General features: G+C 44.6%; 2 protein-coding genes across 3 annotated transcripts in view; one reads left to right on the forward strand and one right to left on the reverse strand.

The window, feature by feature from the left end:
- The window catches only part of CERKL (CERK like autophagy regulator), a 261,424-nt gene extending 257,780 nt beyond the window's left edge, over nucleotides 1–3,644 (forward strand). For both annotated transcript variants that reach the window (XM_085645188.1, XM_085645189.1), the window contains one exon: nucleotides 2,448–3,644. In XM_085645188.1, the coding sequence (XP_085501314.1) occupies nucleotides 2,448–2,529 (82 nt within the window). In that variant the 3' untranslated portion in view covers nucleotides 2,530–3,644. The remainder of the gene's footprint in view (nucleotides 1–2,447) is intronic.
- The window catches only part of ITGA4 (integrin subunit alpha 4), a 466,594-nt gene continuing 444,702 nt past the window's right edge, over nucleotides 2,907–24,798 (reverse strand). Inside the window, exons 26-28 of the mRNA XM_085646210.1 lie at nucleotides 16,222–16,314; nucleotides 8,448–8,567; nucleotides 2,907–5,323 (exon numbers count right to left, since the gene is read on the reverse strand). Coding sequence (XP_085502336.1) covers nucleotides 5,210–5,323; nucleotides 8,448–8,567; nucleotides 16,222–16,314 — 327 coding nt within the window. The 3' untranslated portion in view covers nucleotides 2,907–5,209. The remainder of the gene's footprint in view (nucleotides 5,324–8,447; nucleotides 8,568–16,221; nucleotides 16,315–24,798) is intronic.

Below are 24,798 nucleotides of genomic sequence, written 5' to 3' on the forward strand. Positions count from 1 at the left end.
GTATGAATCCTGCTACCTGTTCTGTGAAGCGGTGGCATTCCGCAGAGTCACTTGGGCCATACCGGTAGAGCTTCTCAGGTGTGTAATACACTCTATTAATATATTTAAAATGTATTAGTCGGTGTCTGCCATTCAGGGATATGCGTTTTGTTACTTTGCAGCAATGTTGCCAACTTTTATCATCAATAACTAGGTCTAGATCCTTCTGCCAGTTCTGGTGAACTTTCATTAGTTGTGATCTCTTGGATTCTTGTGCAAAGCTATAAATTCAAGTTACCAGCTTAGCGGAGGTGTCAGCTCATATAATATGGGTGAGTGTTGGCACCTCTACTGGTTCCTGCATATCATGTCTCAGTAGATTGCACCATGCATGTCTAGGTTCTGAGGTATTAATATTGGGCAAGAGACGAAGGTTCTTGTCCCTCCTCCAGTATGTTATCACACTTACGTACCACCCCATCGTGAATAAAATCGCCCATCTTTAATATACCCAGCATTCTAGCGTTTGCAATGCCCGGGATACATCTGTTTTTTTAACCTGTCGAGAACCAGATACACCATTCCAGTGGGATTAGTGTGGAGAGCATCAGCACGCCTGTCTGTTTCTCAAGCAGATTTCACTATGCATGTATTGTTGAGTTTAGGGAATCGAGGACACCGTGCCATCTGACTGGGGCACTGAAGAGCACCTGAGGGAGAGTGTCAGGGTCAGCAGCATCTCTCTCTATGTGTATATGTAGTAGTTTCTGACGGCCATGTATCCAAGTATATGCGCGAGAGGCTTGCGCTGCCCTATAGTACAGCTCGAGGTCAGTTGCATTTAGGCCACCCATGGAGCGAGGTAAAGTTAGCATTCCCATTTAACCCTTGCTGTTTACAAGCCCAGGCTAATTTGATCATGATTGAAGATTATCAAATATATGACGCAGAAGTAACCTCAGTATATTCTGAAAAAGAAATAGAAATCTAAGAAGGATGACCATTTTCACTATAGAAATGCACCCAATCAGTGAGAGGGGCAATCTAATCCATCGAGGAATGTCTTCCTCAAGCCTAAAAATTGTTTTCCATAAATTATCTGATAATATTGTTCCGGGGTCTGTTTGGATTTGTATTCCTAGGTAACGTATTGAATCAGTAGCCCACTGCATGGGGAAATCCAACTTTATCGGTGTCATAGATAAAGTCAGGGGGAAGAATATAGATTTTGCCCCGTTGACTCTGAGGCCCGATAGGTGCCCAATATGGACTACTTAGGTGAGCATAGGGGTAAGATGTCTATCAGGGTCTCGGACAGAAAGCAGCGTATCATCTGCAAAGGTCAAGACTATTAAACGATAGCCGGGAAATCTTAATCCCCTATGGCCATGGTAGTCCCTTAAGGCACAAGCGAGGGGTTCCACCACAAGGGCATATTGGAAAGGACACAGCGGGCACTCTAGACTGAACTCTTTTTATTCTTTAAAAAATCATAACTTAACTTCTATACACTGGATTTTTGTCATTTGTCTTGATTTATTTATAAAAGTTGTTTCTATTTTTCTACCAATGTGTGGAGTATTTTTGTGGTGTTTTCATTCCGTTACTGGGTGTGCTGCACAAATATTTTATACATTTCCACTTTAGATAAGCCTGAATGCTCTGTGCCAAGCTATCAGAGTGAGCACAGGTTATCTTCTAGTGTGTATCTAGCCTACCCTGACTAGAGTGGTGGTTCCTGCTTAGAAAGGGTGCATACCTCTGCCAACCAGAAACCCTATTTCTAACAGTATATGAATGTTCTTTTTGTTTATTTTCCTTCTGTTTAGATTTTTGTTTTTTTATCTCCTGGTCTCTGCTTCTGAGGAGGTTCAGGGTTACCCAACACAAATATGTCCCGGACTAACCGGCAGTAGTGTAGATGTCGGAGATAGTGGCCAGAGAGGGCGACCGAAAGGGGAAAAACAACAAATATTTTCAATCACATGGGTTTGTTAAGGTTTTTTGCATGTGTCTTAGTTTTACAGAAATGTACAACTGTTGTAATTAATAAAAGAGATGACAAAAGTGGACTTGCCAAGAATATGAAGGAGGGAGTAAGTTAGCCAGGATCAGAACTGTCAATTCATAATGCTGATATAAATAAACTGAAATGGCAAGTAACTGTTCCCCTTTTAACTAAAAATGTTTTTTTGAAGAATATTAACTAATGTGATCTATTATCTGAGATAAGGCATGCCTGTCCTTTCCTTCTCGCAGAATGTGTGTTTGTGGTATAATGCAAGTTCTACTCTCTTACATCCACAAAGAATGTCAAAAGATGCTGTAAATATGCCAAACTAAAAATAGCCAAATATAAACTGTAATGTAGAATAGGCTCCTGTTCCAATACTGATATGATGTAACTATACACACACACAGAATTTTCCTTTGTGAAACTAAAATGCTATTTTTATTCATTTCTGCAGATTACATCCACAACTGATTAATCTGTATGGAGGAATTATCGATGAGCTTGAGGAATCCAAAATAAAATGTAGTTGTCTTTAAACTGTGCTCAGGATGAGATCTAAAAGACATCATCAAATAATCTGGTCTTCCTTTGTGAAATTAGAATTTTTATTATGTTCATTGTAATTTAAGAGTAATTGTGACAAATACCTTTTCAATATTTGAAAATATTATCATGTACAGTATCAGTTTTTAAACTCCAGTGAATACACATGTTTACATTTAGAATTAGACCAAAGATATACACAGTAAAAACTTTTATGCATTCTCAATCTGTTATCGTTTTTGCAAATGTGCGCACAATAATGTAATTTTGTTTGGCAAGTGATATAATACAACAATGTCATTGCAGCTACATGATCATATAAAAGTATAAAACTATCTGCAGGTTCTTAAGAGGCAAATGCTCAAAAATAGGTTAGAAGAGGACCATCTTTACTTTATTTTACCTTAATACACATATACAACGGAAATGTCTCTTTATTTACATAGCACCTTGCAAGTGAATTTAGGCAGCTTCTAAGCCCTATCAGTTCTGACAGATATGGAGACTGGAGCATAAGGAGATGTCATGTTAAATGAATCACACAATGTGGTTGAGTAGGGGAGCCAGGATTAGAACCCATGTTTCCTTATTCACAGTCTGCAAATTAAGCAATTGAAATACTTCTTATTTAGAAAGGGACAAAGAGAGATAATGAGTAAAGCAGCGAGGAGGCAGAAGACAGGCAGTGAAAAAAAGGGAGATAGTAAGAAAGGGAGCAATGTCAAGAGAGAAATTATTGTGGGAGGCAGTGGAAGGGAGCTATTCAAAGAAAGAGCAGAATCGCACATTTCTTCACAGTTAAATATTGCAAGTATTCCATTAAAACAAAAATATACTTTACAAATATCAAATTCTATAACTCTTATATACAAAATGGTATATCTGTTTTGTTTCACAAATTCTGCAGTATTCAGTGCAATGTACTGGTATAACGATGTTCTAAATTAGAAAATTCCTAATACTTTTTGGCAGCCACCCAAGAAATATTCTTATGTAGCAATGCATACAGAAATGTAAACAATCAAACTAGTCTCTTGTAATTTGAAAAATGTGACTTGTCAGAATTGTACAGTAAATGTATGGCTTAAAAATAAAAGGCAAAATCCTCTCATGTTGTTCTGGATAATAAATGCTTTTCTCATTTGAATAATGTGTCCTCTGCAGAGAGGTCTTTTCCCTAATGTGTAAAGCCTTTAGAACGAGTTATTTCAGAAACAGAAGTCTTTAATGTAAGTTAAAAAGGCAAAATCAGCATCCTCATGTATCTTTCTCATAACACCACTGTGTGAGGACAGAGGCCACTACTCTCCTTTCTAACTGCCGTTTCGGATTTACATTGTTTCCACTCATTATATATTTGTTGCTTTATCCTCAAGGGTCCAATTTCTAAGATTGTGTAAAATATAATGCAGTGTATACCCCTTCACAAATGTCTCTTTGGATTAACTTTATTAACCATACTGTGCCATAAGTGAAGGTCTGTTGAAGTGTAAGACAGTGAACCACATGCAAAGCAGTAAATAATGGTGGAAAAATGAGCAACATTCTCCCCGTGTGTTCGTTGGAGCAAAAGTTACCTTGCTGAACTGATTTTCAACTTTTTCTAGTTAAAGGCATTCTTTGGAATCAGACATCTATTTATGGCTATAAACAGAGCTATTCCTTCCTGTGCTATTCTTCCTTTCTGGATGTTAATTGAAAGATCATTTCCCATGAGTAGAAACAGAAATAGCATGGTGTCCACCAATTGACTGTGTTAAAATGCCACAAAATTGCACATGCACCATTAATTTATCAATTGGTATTAGCATGAAATAAAAATATTAGAGTCAAAGCCATGAATAACTTTGCCCTCCATTTTGTTTTAGACAAAGTTTAGCAAGATGTTCTACTGAAGTATATGTTGGGCGGCCAATATCAGAGCCCTAGTTTCAGATAAATGGTTCACGGTGTTTTTCCTTAGCAAACAAACTGGTATCATCCCAGGGCCTGTATTTGAGAAAGCTTTTGTTTCACTTTAGTTCTTGAGCTTTGCAGCACATATCACCCTTCTATATTACTTGTCATTTGTGATATCAACCAACTACAGTTCCAAATGAAATAATCATTAGAGCACTGGAATGAAGTGGCTCAGTGCTAATAACTGCAGGTATCAGCCTTCGGTGCAAACATTCTAATGCCTATCTTTCTGTTTCTCCCATTTTAATTTAGAACATTCTACCCTCAGTGAGTGGAATGGTCTAATAGCCTTATTGCCTTTCCGCCATGGGCTATACCAATTGTCAAAGACCCTTTCCTCATTATGGACCTGCGGCTCAAGCTTATAACTCGGGCAGGGCCATGAACAATCAGTACAGCCCTCTGCAGCGACCTACAAGGCCATGTTAGAACACTGGAATGTTGGGAGCTCCTTTGAAGACAGTGAAGTGGTGAAGGGCTATAAATGGCTGATATAAGCCTTCTGCTCTAACATTCCAATGTTTGTCTTTCTGTTTCTCCTTTTTCTAATTTAGAATATCCAACCCTCAGTGGGTGGAATGTTATAATAGCCTTAAAGGCCTTTCACCTTTAACAACTGGTATAGCCCTCGACAGTGCGCTATACTACATGTTAAATTGTATTATACAAACTTAAATAGGATTTTTCAAGTTAAGTGGAGTCCTCCAAATCTTTTTAGTAGACGCCGTTAAGCTCAGTCTTTAGCGTTGTTTGTAGGGCTTCATCTGGTTCTCCTGTTTGGTTTACATCTTTGGGTAGAGTTTTATATTTTCTTTCAAAGAAACCGACCTAAAACATACATTACAAAAAAAGTAGCATAGTTGCAAGGTTAACATAGTTGTATTCTGAAAAATATGTGTGTAGCTACACACACTTTTACTTAAAACAGTATTTAATTACAACAGAAGCTTATAAGCAATGTATAATAATAGACATTCATATAAACAGTGAACTCCCACTCCTCAATCAACTAATCTACATCACAATGCATCACTCAATTTTTATGAAAAACAACTCAATAATAACAGAAAATGTTATCCTGAAATATTTTGAAGGAGTTCATGCTTTACCCTGCAGAGTTAAGAAACATGATAGTATAAAACTCTCTTCAAGTTGAGAATGGGCAAAACTTGACAAGCTTAGAGTTCAACACTGTTTTTAATCTTTTACTGTTTTTGGTAAAGGCTGAACATAAGAGTATAATTAAAGTTCACAGTGTGTTGGGAATCTCACTAGAATCTTAGACATCACAATATAAGGCTGTGGGTGTTGATATGGCCATTACCCCCTTAGTATATCACACTCGGGTGATCCAGCTGTCTCTTTATGAAACTCGTATAGGTTGTTAGTTGCCAGACATCATTTAGGAGTGAACATTAAATGTTCCGATCTCCCCAAGAAAGCGAACATATTTGCTACCACCAGATAAGTGCTGTATTTTTCTAACGTATGGGGCAGATTTGCAAGCCCCATTGCGTCGCTCTGGCACCAAGAGCCATGCAATTCAAAACAGAGATTTATGAAGCCACACAAGGCTACTTGTGTGACCCTGAGTGGCTTCATAAACCTGGAGTAAAGCAACACAACTCAAATCGCTGTGTTGCCTTACTCTGCACCAGGGAGGCGTTCCATGGGTGTTGCGTGGGTATTCCCATGTAACTCCCATGGTTTTTGACGCATTCCCAGGCCTGGTAAACCTGGGAATGTGCAAAAAAGATACGCCTCTCCAGGTGAGGCGTAACAAGTAGAAACCTCTATATTGCTCCTCGTTACTTTATCTTTCTATGTGTGCTGCATGCATCCTGCAGCACATATAGAAAGTGGAATTTGAATCTCAGGATTGTTTTTGTGCAGGAAGGCGTCCCTTCCTGCACAAAAACAATCCTGTCTGCAACACAGGCACCCTTGCACCAGGGTGCCTGCATTGGCGCTAGGCAGCCAAAATGTCTCTTGCGTATGGACAAAGACAGGAATACATTGTATTCTTTTAAATTTGGGCACAATCCTGCCCTTTCAATGTAACACAGCACAGCAAGGTGACTGCTGCGCTGCACTGCATTACTTTGCCATAAATATGACCCTTAGTTTATTTCAGTATCATTAGATTTTTTTGGGCAGCCTAGATTGCAGGGTCTGAGAATGTGGACCGCGGCATTTTCCTCAGTTTCAAGGGCAGTCCCTGTAGGTGGCAGCCAGAAATATATCATGATACATTCCCACACGTTCCCCCTTTTCTGATGATGCTTCTTGTTATTTGCTGTGACCGTATTGCCCGATGTGTAATGCAATGGAACAATATGGTGATTCTGTGTATGGACCTGCCATCGAATGATGAAGGTGGAAGCTGACAGAATGTGGTGATGCATAGAATTTTATGTTGTATGTATTGCGGACATCTGGTAGGGATTAGCAGTTTGAGGGTTAATGGAGCCACAATAGGTAATAAAGAAGTCACCTTTTATTTAAGTCATTCCATACTCATCTACATGAAGGCCCTGCTCTCCACTGCAACATTTTGGTGATAAATTGTTAAAGATAATTTGTGGAGATGCAGGACTAAGGAGGAACAGAGCAGTGATAGCAGCATGGAGCTAGTTAATTGTGCATGACCAGGAAGGCGGACTCTTGGGATGCCACCCTCAAATCTTCAGGTAAATGAGATCAGTGCTTACTGCAGGGGAGTAGCGCAGTGAGGATGGTGGGCAGAGGACAGCATTTTGTTAAGTCTTAGAAAGAAGCTGAAACATTATCAGAGCAAAATAGGTATCTGAAAAGTCTCATCTCCCGTCCCTCGGGTAAAAGTGGTGTCAAAGGGGAAGCTCTGGGAACCCATGAGCATTTAGTAGTACCTCATCAGTGAGCACCAAGAGCCTGCTGGGGGATGGCAAATGCCACTCAGTTGAAGGAGGGGAGGGGATTGTTGGAGGGCCAGACACATGATTTGTGAGCACATGCACTGTGGTGTGTGTGGGACTCAGGCATAAGTGGGGAAAGGTATGAGCCATGTGAGACCAATCAGGAAGGAACTGCTTCAGGTGCGTTGAGGTGGTTCAGAGAGGTTCCATTGAAGTGGGTAAAGTCTGTGGGCCCAGAAGATGATGCTGGTGGTCCCATTTCCCTGTCAAGCACTGACGTATGGTCAAACGTGCTCTCTTCCTGCTTTCTCCCTGTTTGTCTCGTTCTCTGTTCTACTTGCTCCAGTGGATGACGATGGAGGGAGAGAGTCTGTCCCGAAACACTCCATGTTGATGTGAAGCATCAAGTTTAAGACTGGCATTTATTTCTCAATCAAAGGATTCGAAAGTTTTTTAATTGAAAATAAAGATGACTTTTGAACTTTTAAGCAAAGCTTTAACTTTTTGAAATACTTTTCAGATATGGGGAATGAGAGCACTGTTGCCCAAAAGGAAGTTGGAGTTTGCGGCAAACACTTTTACATATTGTTAATTATCAGCATATCTATAAGAGACCTAAGTGAGCTCTTAAGTCAACTCTTGGTGGGTCAGCTGCAAAGCTGCTGACCAGTTGAAGCCATCCCTCTTTTTTTTTTTTTTTTAAGTTGTATGCAGAGCTAGGAGTCCAGTGACATATGAATGTCTACAAAGGGTTTACTATGGCAGAGCCAGCTGATGCTCCATAAAAAGAAACTAAGCAGTTACCTGACATCTAAGAGGGGCAGGGAAAGTAAAGAGTGGGGCGGATGGGACATCTGCCATTTTAGCTGTTCCTTTACTGTGCCACTGTAAATTGAACCCTTAGAGTTGCGATTCTCGTTTTTTTTTACTACACAGAACGCCGTTGTATTATATATTAATAATAGACCAATTTTGGCAGGCAGATAAGATTGCTAAACAAAAGATCACTTAAAACTATTTAAATCAAACAAAGTTATTCCAGATATAGACAGACTTACCTTGAAAAGAAAATACGTTAGTAGCAGAAACAGAGAAATGCCTATTAATAGGCTTATCAGTATGATCATGATAGTCACATGGCGTTTAGGCTTTTGGTTGTGCAGACCTTCCAGCAAAACCTGATGAAAAGAGGAAAAAAAATATTAATATTAATTAATCTGTTACTCAATGAGTTAAGATGTGTGAAATATCAAATGCTAGAAACAATGTAAAAAATGTGAGGCTTAGAGCTAAAAACAAAGGGAGTCCTGCAGCTAAAGGAGCAAACACCACTGAAGAGAACAAAAACTAAGTAAAGATGACCTGCAGTAGGATTGCCTCTGTTAACCCGTTCAATACAAGGAAAAAATCATTTCCACCATACAAAATGGATCCTCATCAGAAGACAAGGGTGCACACACTATGTTGGAAATGTCCACCGCTATGCGTGGGTTGGCCTTGAAAGTGACAAGGTCTAGGATGGGCTGTATATTATCACATCAATGGCAGTGCATTGATGGGCACTACAGCAATGGCACCACATCAATGACCACTTTGTCGTTAAGGTAAGTATAAAATGTGTTTCACTCAACATTAACCATACAGCAACCAAACGTTGAATTTTTCATTAATTATATATATACATATTGATACATTTTGTTAATTTATGCTTTTTCTGAATGTAACCCTAGGCTAACACTTATATTGTAGCAAATACATTTTATTATTCAATTTAATGATTATTATCCTTAAACTTATCCTAATAAAACTCCAACTCTTAATTGGTCTTAATTTCTATCCCTAAAATTTACCCCGTGTTACATGAAATTAAATGAAAGTGACCTATCCTTAACTTCACCCTAATGCTAATCCAAGGCTTAAATAATTTTATAAAAGGTATAATTAAATGTATTATTTACCTAACTAAATGATAAATATACACTAATTTTTCTTTCATAAAATTGGAATCAACTCTAATGCTAACCTTAATACTTAATCAATTTAAAAACATAATCATTTAAAAGTAATGGCATGAATTTCTCTTTCATGCTAACTCTGAATAAATGTATATTGTTTATAATTAAAGTTAATATTTATCCTTAGTATAACCTTATCCCTTAAATAATGAACATTAAAATAACTTAAGTAAATATTTACCCTTAATCTAACTCTGTTATTAAACATAGCCCTTAATTCTTTTAAATAAAGTAATCATACTTTAATTGTCCCTAATACTACTTTTCAGCTGCAGAGTTTTATGTAAGCTGTTGGCCTGCATGATGATTTTAAGGAGGGGCCTAGTCCTGGGCCGGTACTGTGGTAAGTGTCACTACTGAGGTTGACAATGGTGGGATAATAGTGGATGACGGAGATATATGCGCACTGATCGTGATACATTTGTCAGCAGCGTTTGACACCATTGATCACCAGCTGTTAGTCCAATGTCTCAGAGCCTCACTAGACAGGAGGACACCTTGAGATTGATTGAATCCTTCCTTAGTGGCAGAACACAATAAGTTCAGCTTGCCTTCTTTACTTCTTTAGACCACTGTTTTGTGAAGTTCCTTTTCAAGCTGACATATGCACAGTTTAAGCATTTACGCTAATGACATCCAGATCCACCTCATTGTTAATGGGGATGATCGTTATTTCATCGCAGCGTTGACTCTGCTTCTTGATGCAATGCTGAACTAGAGGAGCTCAACATTTTCAAAGATAAATGGAGAGTGTGTTGACAAAACAACACCTCAATATATGAGATGCACAGTTGTAACCCGAGTTTGTGCGACTTTTACCAAGCCACTACATACATATCCTAAGACATTTGCCATCTTCGTTGACGAGGAACTTTCAAGAGCACACAAAAAATACATTAAATAAAGCATGTTTTCAACACTTCAAAAACTACATAATTCTTCCCCTTCCTCTCCTTTCCCCATGGTGTACTCATCACCTCCCTCCCTGTCATCACAGCTAGTGTGTCCTCTCGTTGGCTTTTGCATGAAAACACAATGCATTCTGGGTATTGTGGTCTTGGTTACATCCATTCACCTAATTAGACTATTACTCATTTGGAGGTGAGAAGCCCACAGCTGGAAACAATGTCTGCAATGATATGGAGAGTTGGTCCCTCTACCCTACAGAGTGATGGGTTGTTAGCGCTTTTGTGCATCCCCTTGTTGGTTGATTATGGCAATTCCATTTATATTAGCCTTCGAAAAAGCAGTATTGCAAAGCAACAATATATATAGAATATTGCAGCCCGAACTTTGCTTGACTGAAAAAGGTTAGACCATGTTTCCAACTTGCTTTGGCAACTTCATTGACCTCTGGTCAGTAAATGGATAGTAGTAAAGGCATCTTGAATAATGTATCCCATCTACTAATCATGGGATTCTAATTTATTGAGGACAGTTACTAATTGCGTCCCTTACCCGACATTGAGAACTATAAAAAAAACTCATATTCGACATCCCCAAATTAATGTTGGGAAAATAGGGTGGCAGAGCCTTGGGGTTCAACGTTCCTATCTTTGGGATACATTCTATTACAGATTTGGGATGAAACCTTTAGTCAAATAAAAAAAAAAAAAACTACAAACATGTTTTTTCTCTGTGTACCTATTTAGCTACGGTATGATGTATGGTCTGCCCTCTTTTTGTGATAATCTGATAGCGCCAAGAGACCCTGACGGAGGATGCATTATGTGCTTAAAATTTAAAAATAATTACTAACCCTAAACTTTAATTTATGTGTAACTTCCTTAATTCAAATAATTGTACTTAACATTATTTTAAGACATACCAATTTATTTTAATACATGCCAAAATCCTTATTTTAAGGAAATGGATTCCCCATCCTCTTTTTATTTTAATAGATATTAAATGTCCTCATCCCTTGGTTAATCACTTGAAGTCTCAAATATTTTTTTTTAATTGAAAGTTGATTGAGAATTAGGCTAATATTGGGTTTAATATTGCTAAGAGGAAGGTAGATGAGAGGCAATACACAAGAGCAACAAATTACAGAGTCTACAAAGTAACATTCATTCAACAGTCGATTTACAGGTTTCGTTGTATGTCTTTATTTAACACAAGCTCTGTGTGCAGTTGTAGAAACAGCCAACGCGTTTCGCCCTAGCAAGGGCTTCTTCAGGGCAATAAAAGGTAATAATAATAATAATAATAATATTATAGCCATTTGTACAGCGCGAACAGCTGCCTCCAATGGAGGTGTCCCGGCGCTATAGCAACAGGTGGCACGCAAGAGTCACGCAACAACCGAGGCTCCCAGAAAATTAATCAAGGCTAAAAAGCCATGTTTTTGCTGCTTTCCTGAATTGTGGTTCAGAGGCAATCTGGCGCAAAGCATTAGGCAGGGAGTTCCATAACATGGACACCCGAGCATGAAAGCTCTGCCACCAATCCGAGCTTTCCTAAATCGTGGGGTGCAAAGCAGGTTCTGAAAATTAGACCTCAGTGAGCGAGTCTGTTTGTAAGCGCCTAGCCGCTGTTTCAAATAGCTGGGGCAAGTTCCATGGAATGACCGAAAAGCTAGAGTTAAGGCCTTAAATTTGATTCTTTTGGCTACCGTCAACCAATGTAGTTCCTTGATATGCGGAGAGATATGATGCCGAAATGGAACACGTCTAATCAATCTCGCAGCCGCATTTTGAACCATTTGAAGTTTCTTAACAAGGTAAGCCGGTAGGCCCACGTAGAGGCTGTTTGCGTAGTCCAGGCGAGAAGTCACTGCGGTATGGACTAAGACGCCATGGCAGTTCTCTGGCAGCAGATGTATACATTTTCGCAAATTTCTCAATTTGCCAAACCAGGCAGCTGTCACCTGCTGAATTTGGGTCAAAAAGGATAAGTCAACCTCCCACTTTACTCCCAAATGTTGGCAGTGCCTACTGGAGTGGGTGGTGAACCCATTTCCACCGGCCACCAAAGGTCTGCAGCAGGGGGCTGGTTTTTACCCAAAACCATCACTTCAGTTTCTTTGGCATTGAGTTTAAGTTTGTTGTTGTTCATCCAATGGGCAATATCTTTTAAAAAGCCCTTAAAGCTCTTGAAAGTATCTTCCGACTGATCATTAAAGGGAAATAACAACTGGGTGTTGTCGGCGTAGGAAATCGCCTTCACACCGCAGTTGGCTATCAGTGAGAATAATGGGGCCAAATAGATGTTGAACAACAACGGGCTTAGAGCCGACCCCTGCGGCACCCCGCACCATAAGTGCTTGCGGGCAGACTGATTAGGTTGTAAAGCCACCCTTTGTGTACGCTTATGGAGGAATTACTTGAGCTAAGCCAGGGCTGTAGCCCCAACAGCGATGTCCAAAAATGTTGAACCAGTATTGAGTGGTCTACCTTGTCAAATGCCGCTGAAAGATCCAGGAGCACGGGCATAGTTGATGCCCCTGAATCCAGCGCCATCCTTACTGAATCCGCCACCTCTAATAGTGCCTTCTCTGTGCTAAAGCCAGCACGGAAACCAGATTGGGTGTCATGCAGGATGCTGTGGCTCTTGATAAAATTGGCCAATTGTTGCTGCACTACCTTTTCTAGCATTTTTGCTGGCGCTGGCAGCAGAGAAATAGGTCTATAATTATTCAGTTCCCCTGAATCAACATTGGGTTTCTTCTTAAGGGGAAGGAGAGTGACGTGCTTAACATAAGTCAGGGAAGATGCCGGAGGTAAGGGAAGTCTTCCATATTTTGGACAACACATGGATGGAGGAATGTGCCAACTTTTTCCACAATTTAGGGGGGCACAGATCATCCGGCGAACCTGACTTGCATACCAGGATCACTGCCAGTGCCTCCTTCTGGGAGATAAGAGTAAATTCAGAAAAGAGAGGCACAGGTACTCTCCTTTCCATCACATCTAATTTGACCATTTCAACTACTGTTAAAAAGGAAATGTAGACCTTACAAATTTTATTATCAAAAAGTCCGAAATTCTCTCACAAATTGCCACAGAGGACTGGACGTCAATCACCAGTTCACGAGGTTTGAGGAAGGAATTGACAACCTTGAAAATTACTTTTCCAGGTTTATCGGTGTTATCAATACACTTAGCTATGTAGTCCCTCCTAGCCTCCTTCATCAATTTATACATTTCTTTCAAGGATTTCTTATATATAATTTTAGCAGAAGTATCATAGTCCGCCACCACTGTATTCCAGGCGCGTACACCTGCTTTTCATTGTCCTAAGCGACTTTGAGAACCATGGGGCTGAGGGCGATTTTCTCATAGATTTAGTGACTCTAGCTGGAGCAGTAGACTCTACTGCAGCGGCGATCCATTTATTTAAGGTCAAAGTATCTGCATTGGGATCCATAGCTAATAAAGATTGGCTGGCCAGCAAAACTGGACCTAAGAATTCAGCCGTCAGCTTCTTCCAGTTTCTCTTTAAAAAGTAGCGAGAACATTCAGGCAGACTGGGTTTTGCCAAGCTAAAGGAAAAAGGAATTAGGCAATGGTCAGACCAAGCCAACTGGCTCGGCGCTTCCATTTTCAGAGACCGAATATTGGAGAATACCAAATCAAGGGTATGCCCTGCTTTATGGTTGGGAAGTTTAACATGTTGAGACAAATTAGCACCGGCGAGAGACGAAACTAACTGCATTGCCGGAGCACAGGTAGGGTCATTTACATGCAGTCCCCTAGTGCGGTGTATTTGGTTGATGGATTCAATCTGGTAGCGTATAATAGAAGCAAAGCGTCCTTCGTAAGGACGTGATCTCCAGAACAGAGGTCTTAGGTAGTGCCAATGTATCCTTATTCTATGAGTAGTGAACGTCGCCTCCAAGGTGGGGGTAAGTCTCAGAGGGCACTTGGATGCCTCCAGTGTGTCTCGTAAGAGTACTGGATTGAATCGGTGATTGTGTCCAAGTCGAGACCGTGTTCGGCAAGCTAGATGGACACAGGAGGCATCCAATTGCCCTCTGAGACTTACCCCCGCCTTGGAGGCGACGTTCACTATTCATAGATTGAGGATACATTGGCACTACCTACGGCCTAAGACCTCTTCTCTAAGATCACGTCCTTACAAAGGACGTTTTGCTTCTATTATACGCTACCGGATTGATTCCATTGACCAAATACACCTCATTACCTTTTATTGCCTGGAGAAGCCTTTGCTAGGGCGAAATGCGTTGGCTGTTTCTTTAAATAAAGACATACAATGAAACCTGCAAATCGACTGTTGAATGAATGTTACTTTGTAGACTCTGTAATTAGCTGATCTTGTGTATTGCCTCTCATCTACCTTCTTCTTGTTTCTATTTGTGGTCATTTGGCAGCTGGCCATTTGAGGTGGGCAATACAAGTACTAAGAACACTATTGACTAGCCTAGGTAGTGCAGTTGCCGTTAGCCCGGCTTCCTCTTTGTCTTTGTTGGGTTTAATATTAGTGTCTGGCAGGTAGAAGCATAGACTCACAATGGGAGCAATCTAGTTTAAGGTTGTGGTCGCAGAGCAGGGAAATGAGGTATAATGGTGAGAGGTGGCTATTCAGGGTGAATTTGTTGAGCAAAGCAACCTTCGTAGGCCACAGGTCTTGCTTTACAAAGCAGGGAAGCAGGGAAATGAGGTATAATGGTGAGCGGTGGCTTTTAAGGGTTGAGCAAAGCAACCTTCGTAGGCCACAGGTCTTGCTTTACAAAGTTTGTTTTTAAAACCTGTCCTTGGTGAGAATGATTAATTTGATCTCTCCCTTGTTTGATGATCTGCCACCTCTCCCTTTCTCATGTACGTGTTTTTGCCTTTGCTGTCCACTTCAGCTCACTATTTCTCTATTTGTTCCTGTTCTGCCCCTCTCACCTCCACGACTTTCTTCTGATCTACACTCACTATCTCTCCATTAGCTTCTATTCCACCCCTCTCTTTTCTGCTTTCCTGCCTTTTCACCCCTGCACGTCTTGCCTTCTCACCATTTCCTTCTCTCCTTGTTCACTCCTCTCGCCCTGCTTTTTCTATGCCTTGTCTTTACACTCTCTGTCTGTCTAGTACTCCCCACCCCTCATCCACCTAGGAATGCTTCCCTGTCTGCTTGTTTTTTTTTGTGTGTGATGAGGGCATGGCAGCTGCATGCTTTTTCCAGGCCACTCGCTCCTGCCATCCTGCGCCTACTTTATTCTGAATTTACCATTCCAACATGTCCATCAGCCATCTTGGAATTGTAAATTGATGTTAAACCATAAAAAATAATAACATACAAAAAATTAAAAGATGGTTCCTGGTGCATTAGCTTGCTCACACAGGCCCAGGCAGCTATCATAGAATGCTTTTTATTGTATTTATAAGAAACCCCATTCCAAGATGGCCACTAGCCACACTCAGGGGAATCCACATTGGAATGCCCCCCCCTCATAAGGATAAATAAAACATTTAAAACAATTAATAAATAGCAGCTTGTGCATGCTTGCTGATGTACCAGAGGCATTCTTTGAATTTATTCATGATTAATTATTAATTTACGGTTCCAAGATGACCAATGGCCCTTTTCAAATGGTAATTTAATAATAAAATAATCATGATACCACAGCAAACTAGCACTAGCAAATCCAACAACTCTGTGCTTCGCAAAACCCTTTGGCTTTGCCAAAGATTTTTAACATGTTTACAACAAGTTTAAAATGTTCCTGAACACAAGAAGCAGCAATACAACTATATATGGAGCACTTCATGTTATTGTGAAAAGCTTGTTGAACTATAGAGCACTTTCTTTTATTCAACAATATTTTGGCATGAATGTATTCAAATAGCAATGGTTTTCAGAATCCTACATTTGTGTGATGTTTCCTATGGAGCTCGACTCTTGGGTTTTTCTCCAGTGACATCGTTGCTCTTGTTTCCAGCTGGAGTGATAAAGCCTCATCCTATTAAAAAAGAAAAACCTTGAAGTAAATATATGTCCACAAAAATCATTTCAATATCTTGTATGCCACTGAGATCGTTAGGGGCTGCCAAGAGATGACATTGAGCAAACACTGTAGCATTGTGCTTAGACTTAATATAAAATTATTCACGATTCTCTTTCAACGTGTCAGTTCTCAGCTTCCAGGGAACTATATAGAATCTAGGCATGTAAATAGCAGACTTTAATAGGGAAACATTCTGGTGTCATTTTCACTTACAAATTAATTACTCACTCTTAAAGGTTCAATAGAATAGAAGTAATGTAGGTGTTGTAAATAGATTTATTCCCACATAAAGGTCCACCATAACGCACACATTTGAAATTGTGGCATGAGTGCTCCAAGTTCAGGACACCTGCAGAAAGTGGCAGACACTCACAAAATAGCATGTTTCTGGGTTTCCCAGACGTTTTGCAGGTAGGTTTCCAACCTAAAAATGAGTTTCTTCCCTTGTGGAAAAGTAAGTCATTTTTGCAGCCTGATTTCTTTGTGGTAGTTATAGGGTGCAGCTTTGGGATCCCCTATTGGACTTCTGACTCGAATTGGAGCAATCAAGCAAGTTAGATGTTCTGATAAAATAATTTTTCATACTGAGCTTCTGTTGGTAGTGTTACCATGTAAGTGGCTGATTTACATCACTATCATCTTCAAGAACAGTTCCCTAAAATAACTTAACCCATTTCTGGGGTTCATGTATGTGAGCCTTGGCTCCAGAGGCTCACATGCACAAATTCCCTTCTTTTACTCCTCTTCACTCTCCGTCACTAGTTGTCTCTCGCTATCATCCACCCCACCTTCTTCGTGGTGCTTGGAGCATCGACTTCCCTGAGTACCATTCCTTCTCCGCCTCTAGCATGGTTCTCACTGCACCAGTTTCCTTCAGTGACCTGTCCTAAACCCACCCAAGTCACAGTGCCCCATAACACAACCCTCCAATTCTTGTGTGTTTTTCATGCGTTTGCCTATTTGATCTACCCCTCCCTTAGTCGCCTTCGATTTCCCATTCCGTCACCATTCTTCTGACAGTGTTTGCTCCCAATCCTTTTGTTTTGGCAGTGCTTCACTGCTCCCATATTGGTGTTAGGAAAATAGATATGAACTGGATTATGGCATGGGATCTGGCTAAGATCAAAATATTATCAAAGAAAATAAACTTTGAACCAGGGCCAGACTGGGAACCAAAACCGGCCCTGGCAAAGTGCTCGGCCAGCTCCCCAGGGATTTGGGGGTGCAGCCGAGCTGTTTGCCAAGGCCGGTTATGCTGCAAAAACGGCCCTATAACAAAAATGGCCCCTGGGGCCCAAAACCGGCCCCCATCCTTTCGGTCCACCGGGGAAACGTCCGGTGCCCACTATGGCCAGTCTGGCCCTGCTTTGAACCCCAGCAAGCGAACACTAATAAACAAGCATTGGCATAGCCAATAGGTCTCGCCTTTGGGACCTTATAAGTGTTTAGCCATGCAGCACATTATCCTGAGTGCTGTGCCACCAGGGTTTGAAGAGCTATATAATTACTACAGACTGGGTTATGCAGCCTGATTTAGAAATGCATGCTTGCCTCAGGAAACATTTATGGGCACATTCCACGGCTTTTTAATGCACAGAAAGAAAGACAAGTGCCTTGATGCAAGTCAACAGCACTATAACATTTCAGCACCATGTAAAGGAGGTTCTCATTGTCTAAAGTGCTTATTGCAGCTAACTAGGAAGGAAGATTTACTATTATCAGGGGGTCTGTGAAAATTTTAAGTGCTCTGGATCCCGATTCTTAAATGCCAAGAACCAGTAATTAAAATAGAATCCTCAACATCTTACTCATGATTTTACACAAAACAAGGATCTTGTGACTAAGTAAAAGATTTTATATGGTCTGTCTTGTTCCCTCACCCCTGGTACAGACAATGCTGCTTGCCAAGGAAGTTTGTTACCATCACAAACAAACAAAGTGAACATCACCTAACAGATACATCAGCCAAAGCAAGCTACTTACCAATATCCTATAAGCACTAGCAAAGCCAATAGATCTTGTATTAGCCTGCCATCCTTTCGGCTTTGTGAATGCTTATTTTGAGGTATTTTTTCTAAAACCTTATTGTTGAGGAGCTGTCCTGATCAATACAAAAAGAATAGCACTGGCTAAAGAACAAGTTACTTACCTTCGGTAACGATGTATCTGTAAGAAACATTAGTTAGTTAGATTCCTCACCTTAGAATATCCCCAGGCGTCAGGCTGGATCCGGAAAGATTTTTGTAGCAAAACCCCTTGCGCGTCGCTAGGCGTCGTCTGCGGCTCCGTGTCCATCGTCGGCGTCGTGCGCCGGAATGACGTCGTCGGAGTACTTAGACGCCGCCCTCGCGCGCTGACGTCAGTTCTTATACATAGCTTTCCGCGCCAGGGACGCTGAGCCATGCAAGAGACCGACACTGGTGCCAAAAAATCTAGGGCCCTGAAAGGGAGAACCTTAACCCTAGATGTCGGTTGGCAGAACAGGGAGGCTGGGTGGGTCGGTGAGGAATCTAACTAACTAATGTTTCTTACAGATACATCGTTACCGAAGGTAAGTAACTTGTTCATCTGAAAGAAACACGTTAGTTAGATTCCTCACCTTAGAATAGATACCTCAGCAATACCAACCCCAGAGGTGGGCCTGCAAACCAAGATCACACCAGAAAGTCCTGGAGAACAGAACGGCCAAAGTGGCCATCTCTCCGGACTTGGCTGTCCAGGCAATAGTGCTTGGCGAACGTGTGCAGTGAAGCCCACGTCGCCGCCTGACAGATGTCCTGCAAGGGGACTTCCCGTCCCAGGGCAGTTGTCGCCGCTGTGGCCCGGGTGGAATGGGCTCGCAGCCCAACAGGAGGGACCTTTTTCGCCAAAGAATAGCAGATTTTAATACACAACACGACCCATCGCGAGATGATCCGCTTGTGCACAGCTTTACCCTTCTACGCACCTACATCTCCAACAAAAAGTTGGTCGTCCACCCAGAACTGGTTTGTGCGGGCCAAATAAAATGACAGCGCACGTTTTGGGTCCAGACGGTGGAGCCTCTCTTCATCTTTTGAAGGATGCGGAGGCGGAAAGAAGGTGGGCAGCGTGACAGATTGCCCGATGTGAAAGGGGGTCACGACTTTAGGAAGGAAAGAAGGACGGGTCCGGAGGACAACCTTATCCGGATGAACCGAAAGGAAGGGAGGCTTAGCTGACAGAGCCTGGAGCTCGCTCACCCGCCTAGCGGAGGTGATAGCCACCAGGAAGGCAGTCTTCAGAGTCAGTAGACGAAGTGGACTGTTGTGAAGGGGCTCAAAGGGAGCACACATCAGAAAAGTAAGAACAAGGTTCAAGTCCCACTGAGGCATTACAAATGGAACAGGAGGGAACATATGAGTAATGCCCTTGAGAAAACGGGAGACAACAGGGGACTTGAAAAGAGAAGGCTGATCAGGAAGCCTCAAGAAAGCAGAGATTGCAGCAAGATAACCCTTCAAGGTGTCCAGAGCAGAGCCCTGCTGGGCCAAAGAAAGAAGAAAGAGGAGAATCTCAGAAAGGGGGGCAGAAAGGGGATCCACAGCCTTTGCTGTGCACCATGCGTATACCGTCTTTGTGGAGGGACGCCTGGCTGCCAGAATGACATCACAGACTTCAGGAGGCAAGTCAAATGGCATCAACTGCCGCCGCTCAATCTCCACGCATGGAGGTGGAGGTTGGACAGGTTCGGGTGGAGGACCGTCCCCTGCTGCTGCGACAGAAGGTCCTCCTGAAGAGGCAGTCATATTGGAGGATCGATGGACATACTGAGTAGCTCGGGATACCAGTACCTTCGTGCCCAATCCGGAGCCACCAAGATGACTTGGGCCCGGTCGCGCCTGATCTTCTTCAGCACTCTGGGCAGAAGTGGTATAGGCGGAAAGGTGTACAACAGACCGCAACTCCACTCGCGACGAAAAGCGTCTCCGAGCGAGTGCCGCCTTTGAAATTCCAACGCGCAGAACTGCTGACATTGCGCGTTCTCTTCGGTGGCGAATAGATCTAACCAAGGCTCTCCCCACTGCAGAAAGAGACCTTGCGCCACGTCCAAGTTCAGACGCCATTTGTGATCCATCATGCACCGGCGGCTGAGTTCGTCTGCTCTGGCGTTCAGAGAGCCTGCCAGATGTTGAACCACCAGGGTGATGCCCTGATGTTCCAGCCATGTCCAGAGGCGCAGAGCCTCCTGACAAAGGGTCCACGACCCCACCCCGCCCTGTCTGTTGCAATACCACATGGCAGTGGTGTTGTCCGTGAACACCTGCACGACACTTCCCCGGACAGAGGGAAGGAAGGCTTTCAGTGCAAGTCGGATCGCCCTCAGCTCCAATAGGTTGATATGGAGCCGAGTCTCCGCCGGAGACCAGAGTCCTCTGATCTCCGCCTCTCCCATATGGCCCCCCCATCCCAGGAGGGACACACCCGTCACTGCGACATGCTCCGGTTGGGGTAGGGAGAGGGATCTGCCGCTGACCCAATCGCGATTCGTGAGCCACCACTGCAGCTGGTTCGCAGTGCCCTCCGAGATCAGGACATGGTTGGACAGGTTGCCTCGATGCTGGGCCCACTGAAACTTCAGGTCCCACTGCAGAGCCCGCATCCGCCACCTGGCGTGAGGTACCAACAGGATGCAGGAGGCCATCAGCCCCAGAAGCCGCAGCACCAACCTGACCGAAACCCAGGACAGAGGCCGGAAGATGGAAATCAGGGCCTGAATGTCCTGGACCCGCTGTTTCGGCGGATAGACCCGGAACTGCGCCGAATCGAGAACCGCTCCAATGAAAAGGAGCTTCTGGGAGGGACTCAGATGCGACTTTGGCACATTGATGGAGAACCCCAGCGAGTGCAGGAGGTCGGCCGTAGTCTGGAGGTGGGAGACGACTGGCTGGGGCGAGCCCGCCTTCAACAGCCCGTCGTCGAGATAGGGGAAGACTGGAACCCCTGATCTGCGCAGATGAGCTGCGGCCACCGCCATCACTTTCGTGAACACCCGAGGGGCACTGGTGGGGCCGCAGGGGAGCATGGTGAACTGAAAGTGCTCCTGACCCACCGTGAACCGCAGGTAACGCCGGTGGGCCGGTAGGACCAGGATGTGAAAATAAGGGTCCTGCAAGTCCAACGCTACCATCCAGTCTCCAGGGTCTAGGGCAGCCAGAACCTGAGCTAAAGTGGGCATCTTGAACCGGTCCTTCCGGAGGAAGGCGTTGACGCTCCTGAGGTCCAAGATCAGGCGTAGGCCCCCTTTGCCCTTCTTGGGAACCAGAAAGTAGTGGGAATAACAACCACGACCTACTTCTGGACCAGGAACGCGCTCGACGGCCTCTTTGGCCAAGAGGGCGGAAACTTCCTCTCGTAGAAGATGCAAATGATCCCCCGACATACGGTGGTTCAGCGGTGGCATGGCTGGAGGGGTCATCTCGAAGGGGACGATTTGCAGCACCCACCTGTCCTACGTGATGGAGCTGCAGTGGAGCAGGTGATGGCGAACTCTGCCGCCCACTGGCGTTGAATGGGCCTGAAAGCTCGGACTAGGAGGGCTTTAAGGCGGATGCTGCCGGGGTTGATGTGGACTGACCGGCACGTTGACCTCCAGTACCGCCTCGGCGGAATCCACGTCCGCATGCAGGTTGGTTCTGCAGCCGGTGGCTGGGCGGACATGAGAAGGCGCCCCTTCCTTGGCCACGAAAGGGACGAAAGGCGTAAGTTTGCGGCCGCGGGGCCGAAAGACCCAAGGACTTGGCCGTGGCCCGGGAGTCCTTGAACCGAGCCAGCGCACTGTCCGCCTTCTCACCAAAAAGGCGAGTGCCATCAAAGGGCATGTCCATGAGGGAACTCTGGACATCCCCCGAGAATGACGTGGACCTCAGCCAGGCGTGACGCCAAAGCTCCACCGTGGTGGAAATCGCCTGACCCAGCGAGTCCGTGGTGTCAAGTCCACACCGTATGGCATGCCGTGCTGCATCTCGACCATCAGCAAGTGCTTGAGTGAGTCGTGTCCGGGCCTCCACCGGGCACAAGGGCAGCACGTCCTCCACCGTATCCCACAGAGAGTGGGAATAACGGTCCAAAAGGCAAGAGGTATTTAAAGACCGCAGTCCCAAACTCAGGGACGAGAACAGTTTCTTGCCAAACTGTTCCAACCTCTTGGATTCCCGATCCGGAGGAGTGGACGGGAAGGAGGATTGGGAGGTTGAGGCCTGGATAACCAGACTCTCGGGGTGGGGTGTTGGGAGAGGAAATTGGGGTCGCCCAGAGCAGGGCGGTGGCGTCGGGCAACGTTCCGGTCCACAGGAGTGACTGCGGAGGGCTTGGACCAAGTGCCCTGCAGAACGTCAATAAGGGCCTCATTAAACTGCAGCAGAGGCTCAGTGGAGCTTGCTGTCGGTTGAAGGACCTCTGTGAGGACGTTAGTCCTCACGGCCACAGCAGGTAACTCGAGCCCTAGGGCTTCGGCCGCCTTGCGCAGCACCTCTGAGAAGGCTGCACTCTCCTCCGAGGCCACAGTCGGAGGAGAGATGAAACCAGCGTCCGGGGAGGTATCCAGACCGCTGGCATCCCCCAATTCCTCTGCCCAGTCCTGAGAAAGTTGGGCCTGAGCGGCCATAGGGTCATCAGACTCCTCCCAGTCGCCCTCGTCATCCGATTCCCGATAAACAGGAGGAACGATCGGAGCCGGGCAGTAGAGGAAGCGTTCACCAATCGGCGCCGGCAGCGGCGCTGGACGGCGCTGTGCCGGCGTCGGGCCCGGACCGGGGCTAAACTGGGGAACGACGTCGTCCGAGGACGGCGTCAGAGGTGGAACCGGTGTCGGCGCCGGCAGAGGAGGCGTCGTGAGGTCAACCGGCGCCAACCGAGATCCAGGCCTGGATCCCTCGGGGACCTGCGGCGTCGGGGCCGGAGCCGTCGACGGCGCCGGAGCCGCCGGCACACGCCGGAGCCGCCGGCACGCGAGGTCGCCCAGTCGAACCTGCGGGGCCCGAAGGCGCGCCTACAGGCGTCGACGGCAGAGCCAGGCCCCTCATGGCCGAGAGGAAGGCACTGACTTCCGCCGGAGTTGTGTCAGTCCCAGGGACCGGCGGGTATGGGGACGGACGGGGCTCCTGCGGCTCAGACGGAGCCGTGGGGGTGGGACCACCCTGACCCTCGGCCGAGTCGCGCGACCGGCGAGGGGAGTCCGAAGAGCGATGTCGTCTCTTGGACTTCTTGGAGTGCTTCGACTTACCCGAAGACCCCGACGAGCGATGACGATGGCTGCGGCTCCGCGATCGGTCCTTGGACCTCCTCCTGGACCGGGACCGAGAGCGGCGCGGAGCCGAGTGCCGAAGCTAGAGAAGCTTACGGGACCGCTCCCGCCTAGCTTTCGATGTCAAGGCCTGACAATCGTGGCACGACTCCGCGACATGGTCGGCACCCAGGCAATAAAGGCACCGGCGATGGTGATCCAGGCTTTAAAACCAGGCATTCTACCGGCACCAGAGTCGAGTCGATAGACCAAAAAGAGTTGAAAAAGTTAGTCAAAAAATGACTAGGGGTAAGCTCTTCCCGGATTGGCGCTTACTGGCGCGGAAAACAGAAGAACTGACGTCAGCGCGCGAGGGCGGCGTCTAAGTACTCCGACGCCGTCATTCCGGCGCACGACGCCGACGACGGACGCGGAGCCGCAGACGACGCCTAGCGACGCGCAAGGGGTATTGCTACAAAAATCTTTCCGGATCCAGCCTGACGCCTGGGGATATTCTAAGGTGAGGAATCTAACTAACGTGTTTCTTTCAGATAAATATTTTCTTCCTTTCAAAGAGCACACATTGCCAATAACTAGTCCTTGGCGCGGAAAGGACAGATGGGTGGATCGGTGTGCTCCTTGCAAAATAGTAGAATGCCGTCCCTTACAATTAAATTAGTCTATGGCTGAAGTGGGATGAGCCAGTGAATCAGGTTGTGAACTGTAACTGTATTTATATAGTGCATACTGTAATGGGCAAAAGAAAAATGTGAATAACAACAGATCAGTGGATGAAAAGGGCCAAATGAAAGCCCTTACAGGTATACATAATTTTAGTATTTTCAAAAGGTCTTGGATAACATTGTAAAAAGGGGGAAAGGGTCACAGCAACCCAGTGTTTATATGATTACACCCACTCCTCGATAGCGATCTAAAGCGTTTACAGGAATCACTGACACCAGGATAAGACAACTCTTGTTCAGTCATGTAAAGTCACCCCTTACCCAAAACTCAGAAAGGCGCCTCTCAGGAAGAGATGCTGCCGAGCCCACAAGTACCCCTCTGCTAGAAGAACAAGTCTCGCTCTCAAAAACACATTAAGACATTCAAGACTGTTAAAAAGGCCTCTGTTGTGCATAACCCATCAGTTTAGTATTTGTGTAAAGCACTGGCCAGATTTGGAGTCTGGATCCAAT

This window comes from Triturus cristatus, chromosome 3_1 (genome assembly GCF_964204655.1).
Source record: "Triturus cristatus chromosome 3_1, aTriCri1.1, whole genome shotgun sequence".
NCBI lineage: Eukaryota > Metazoa > Chordata > Amphibia > Caudata > Salamandridae > Triturus > Triturus cristatus.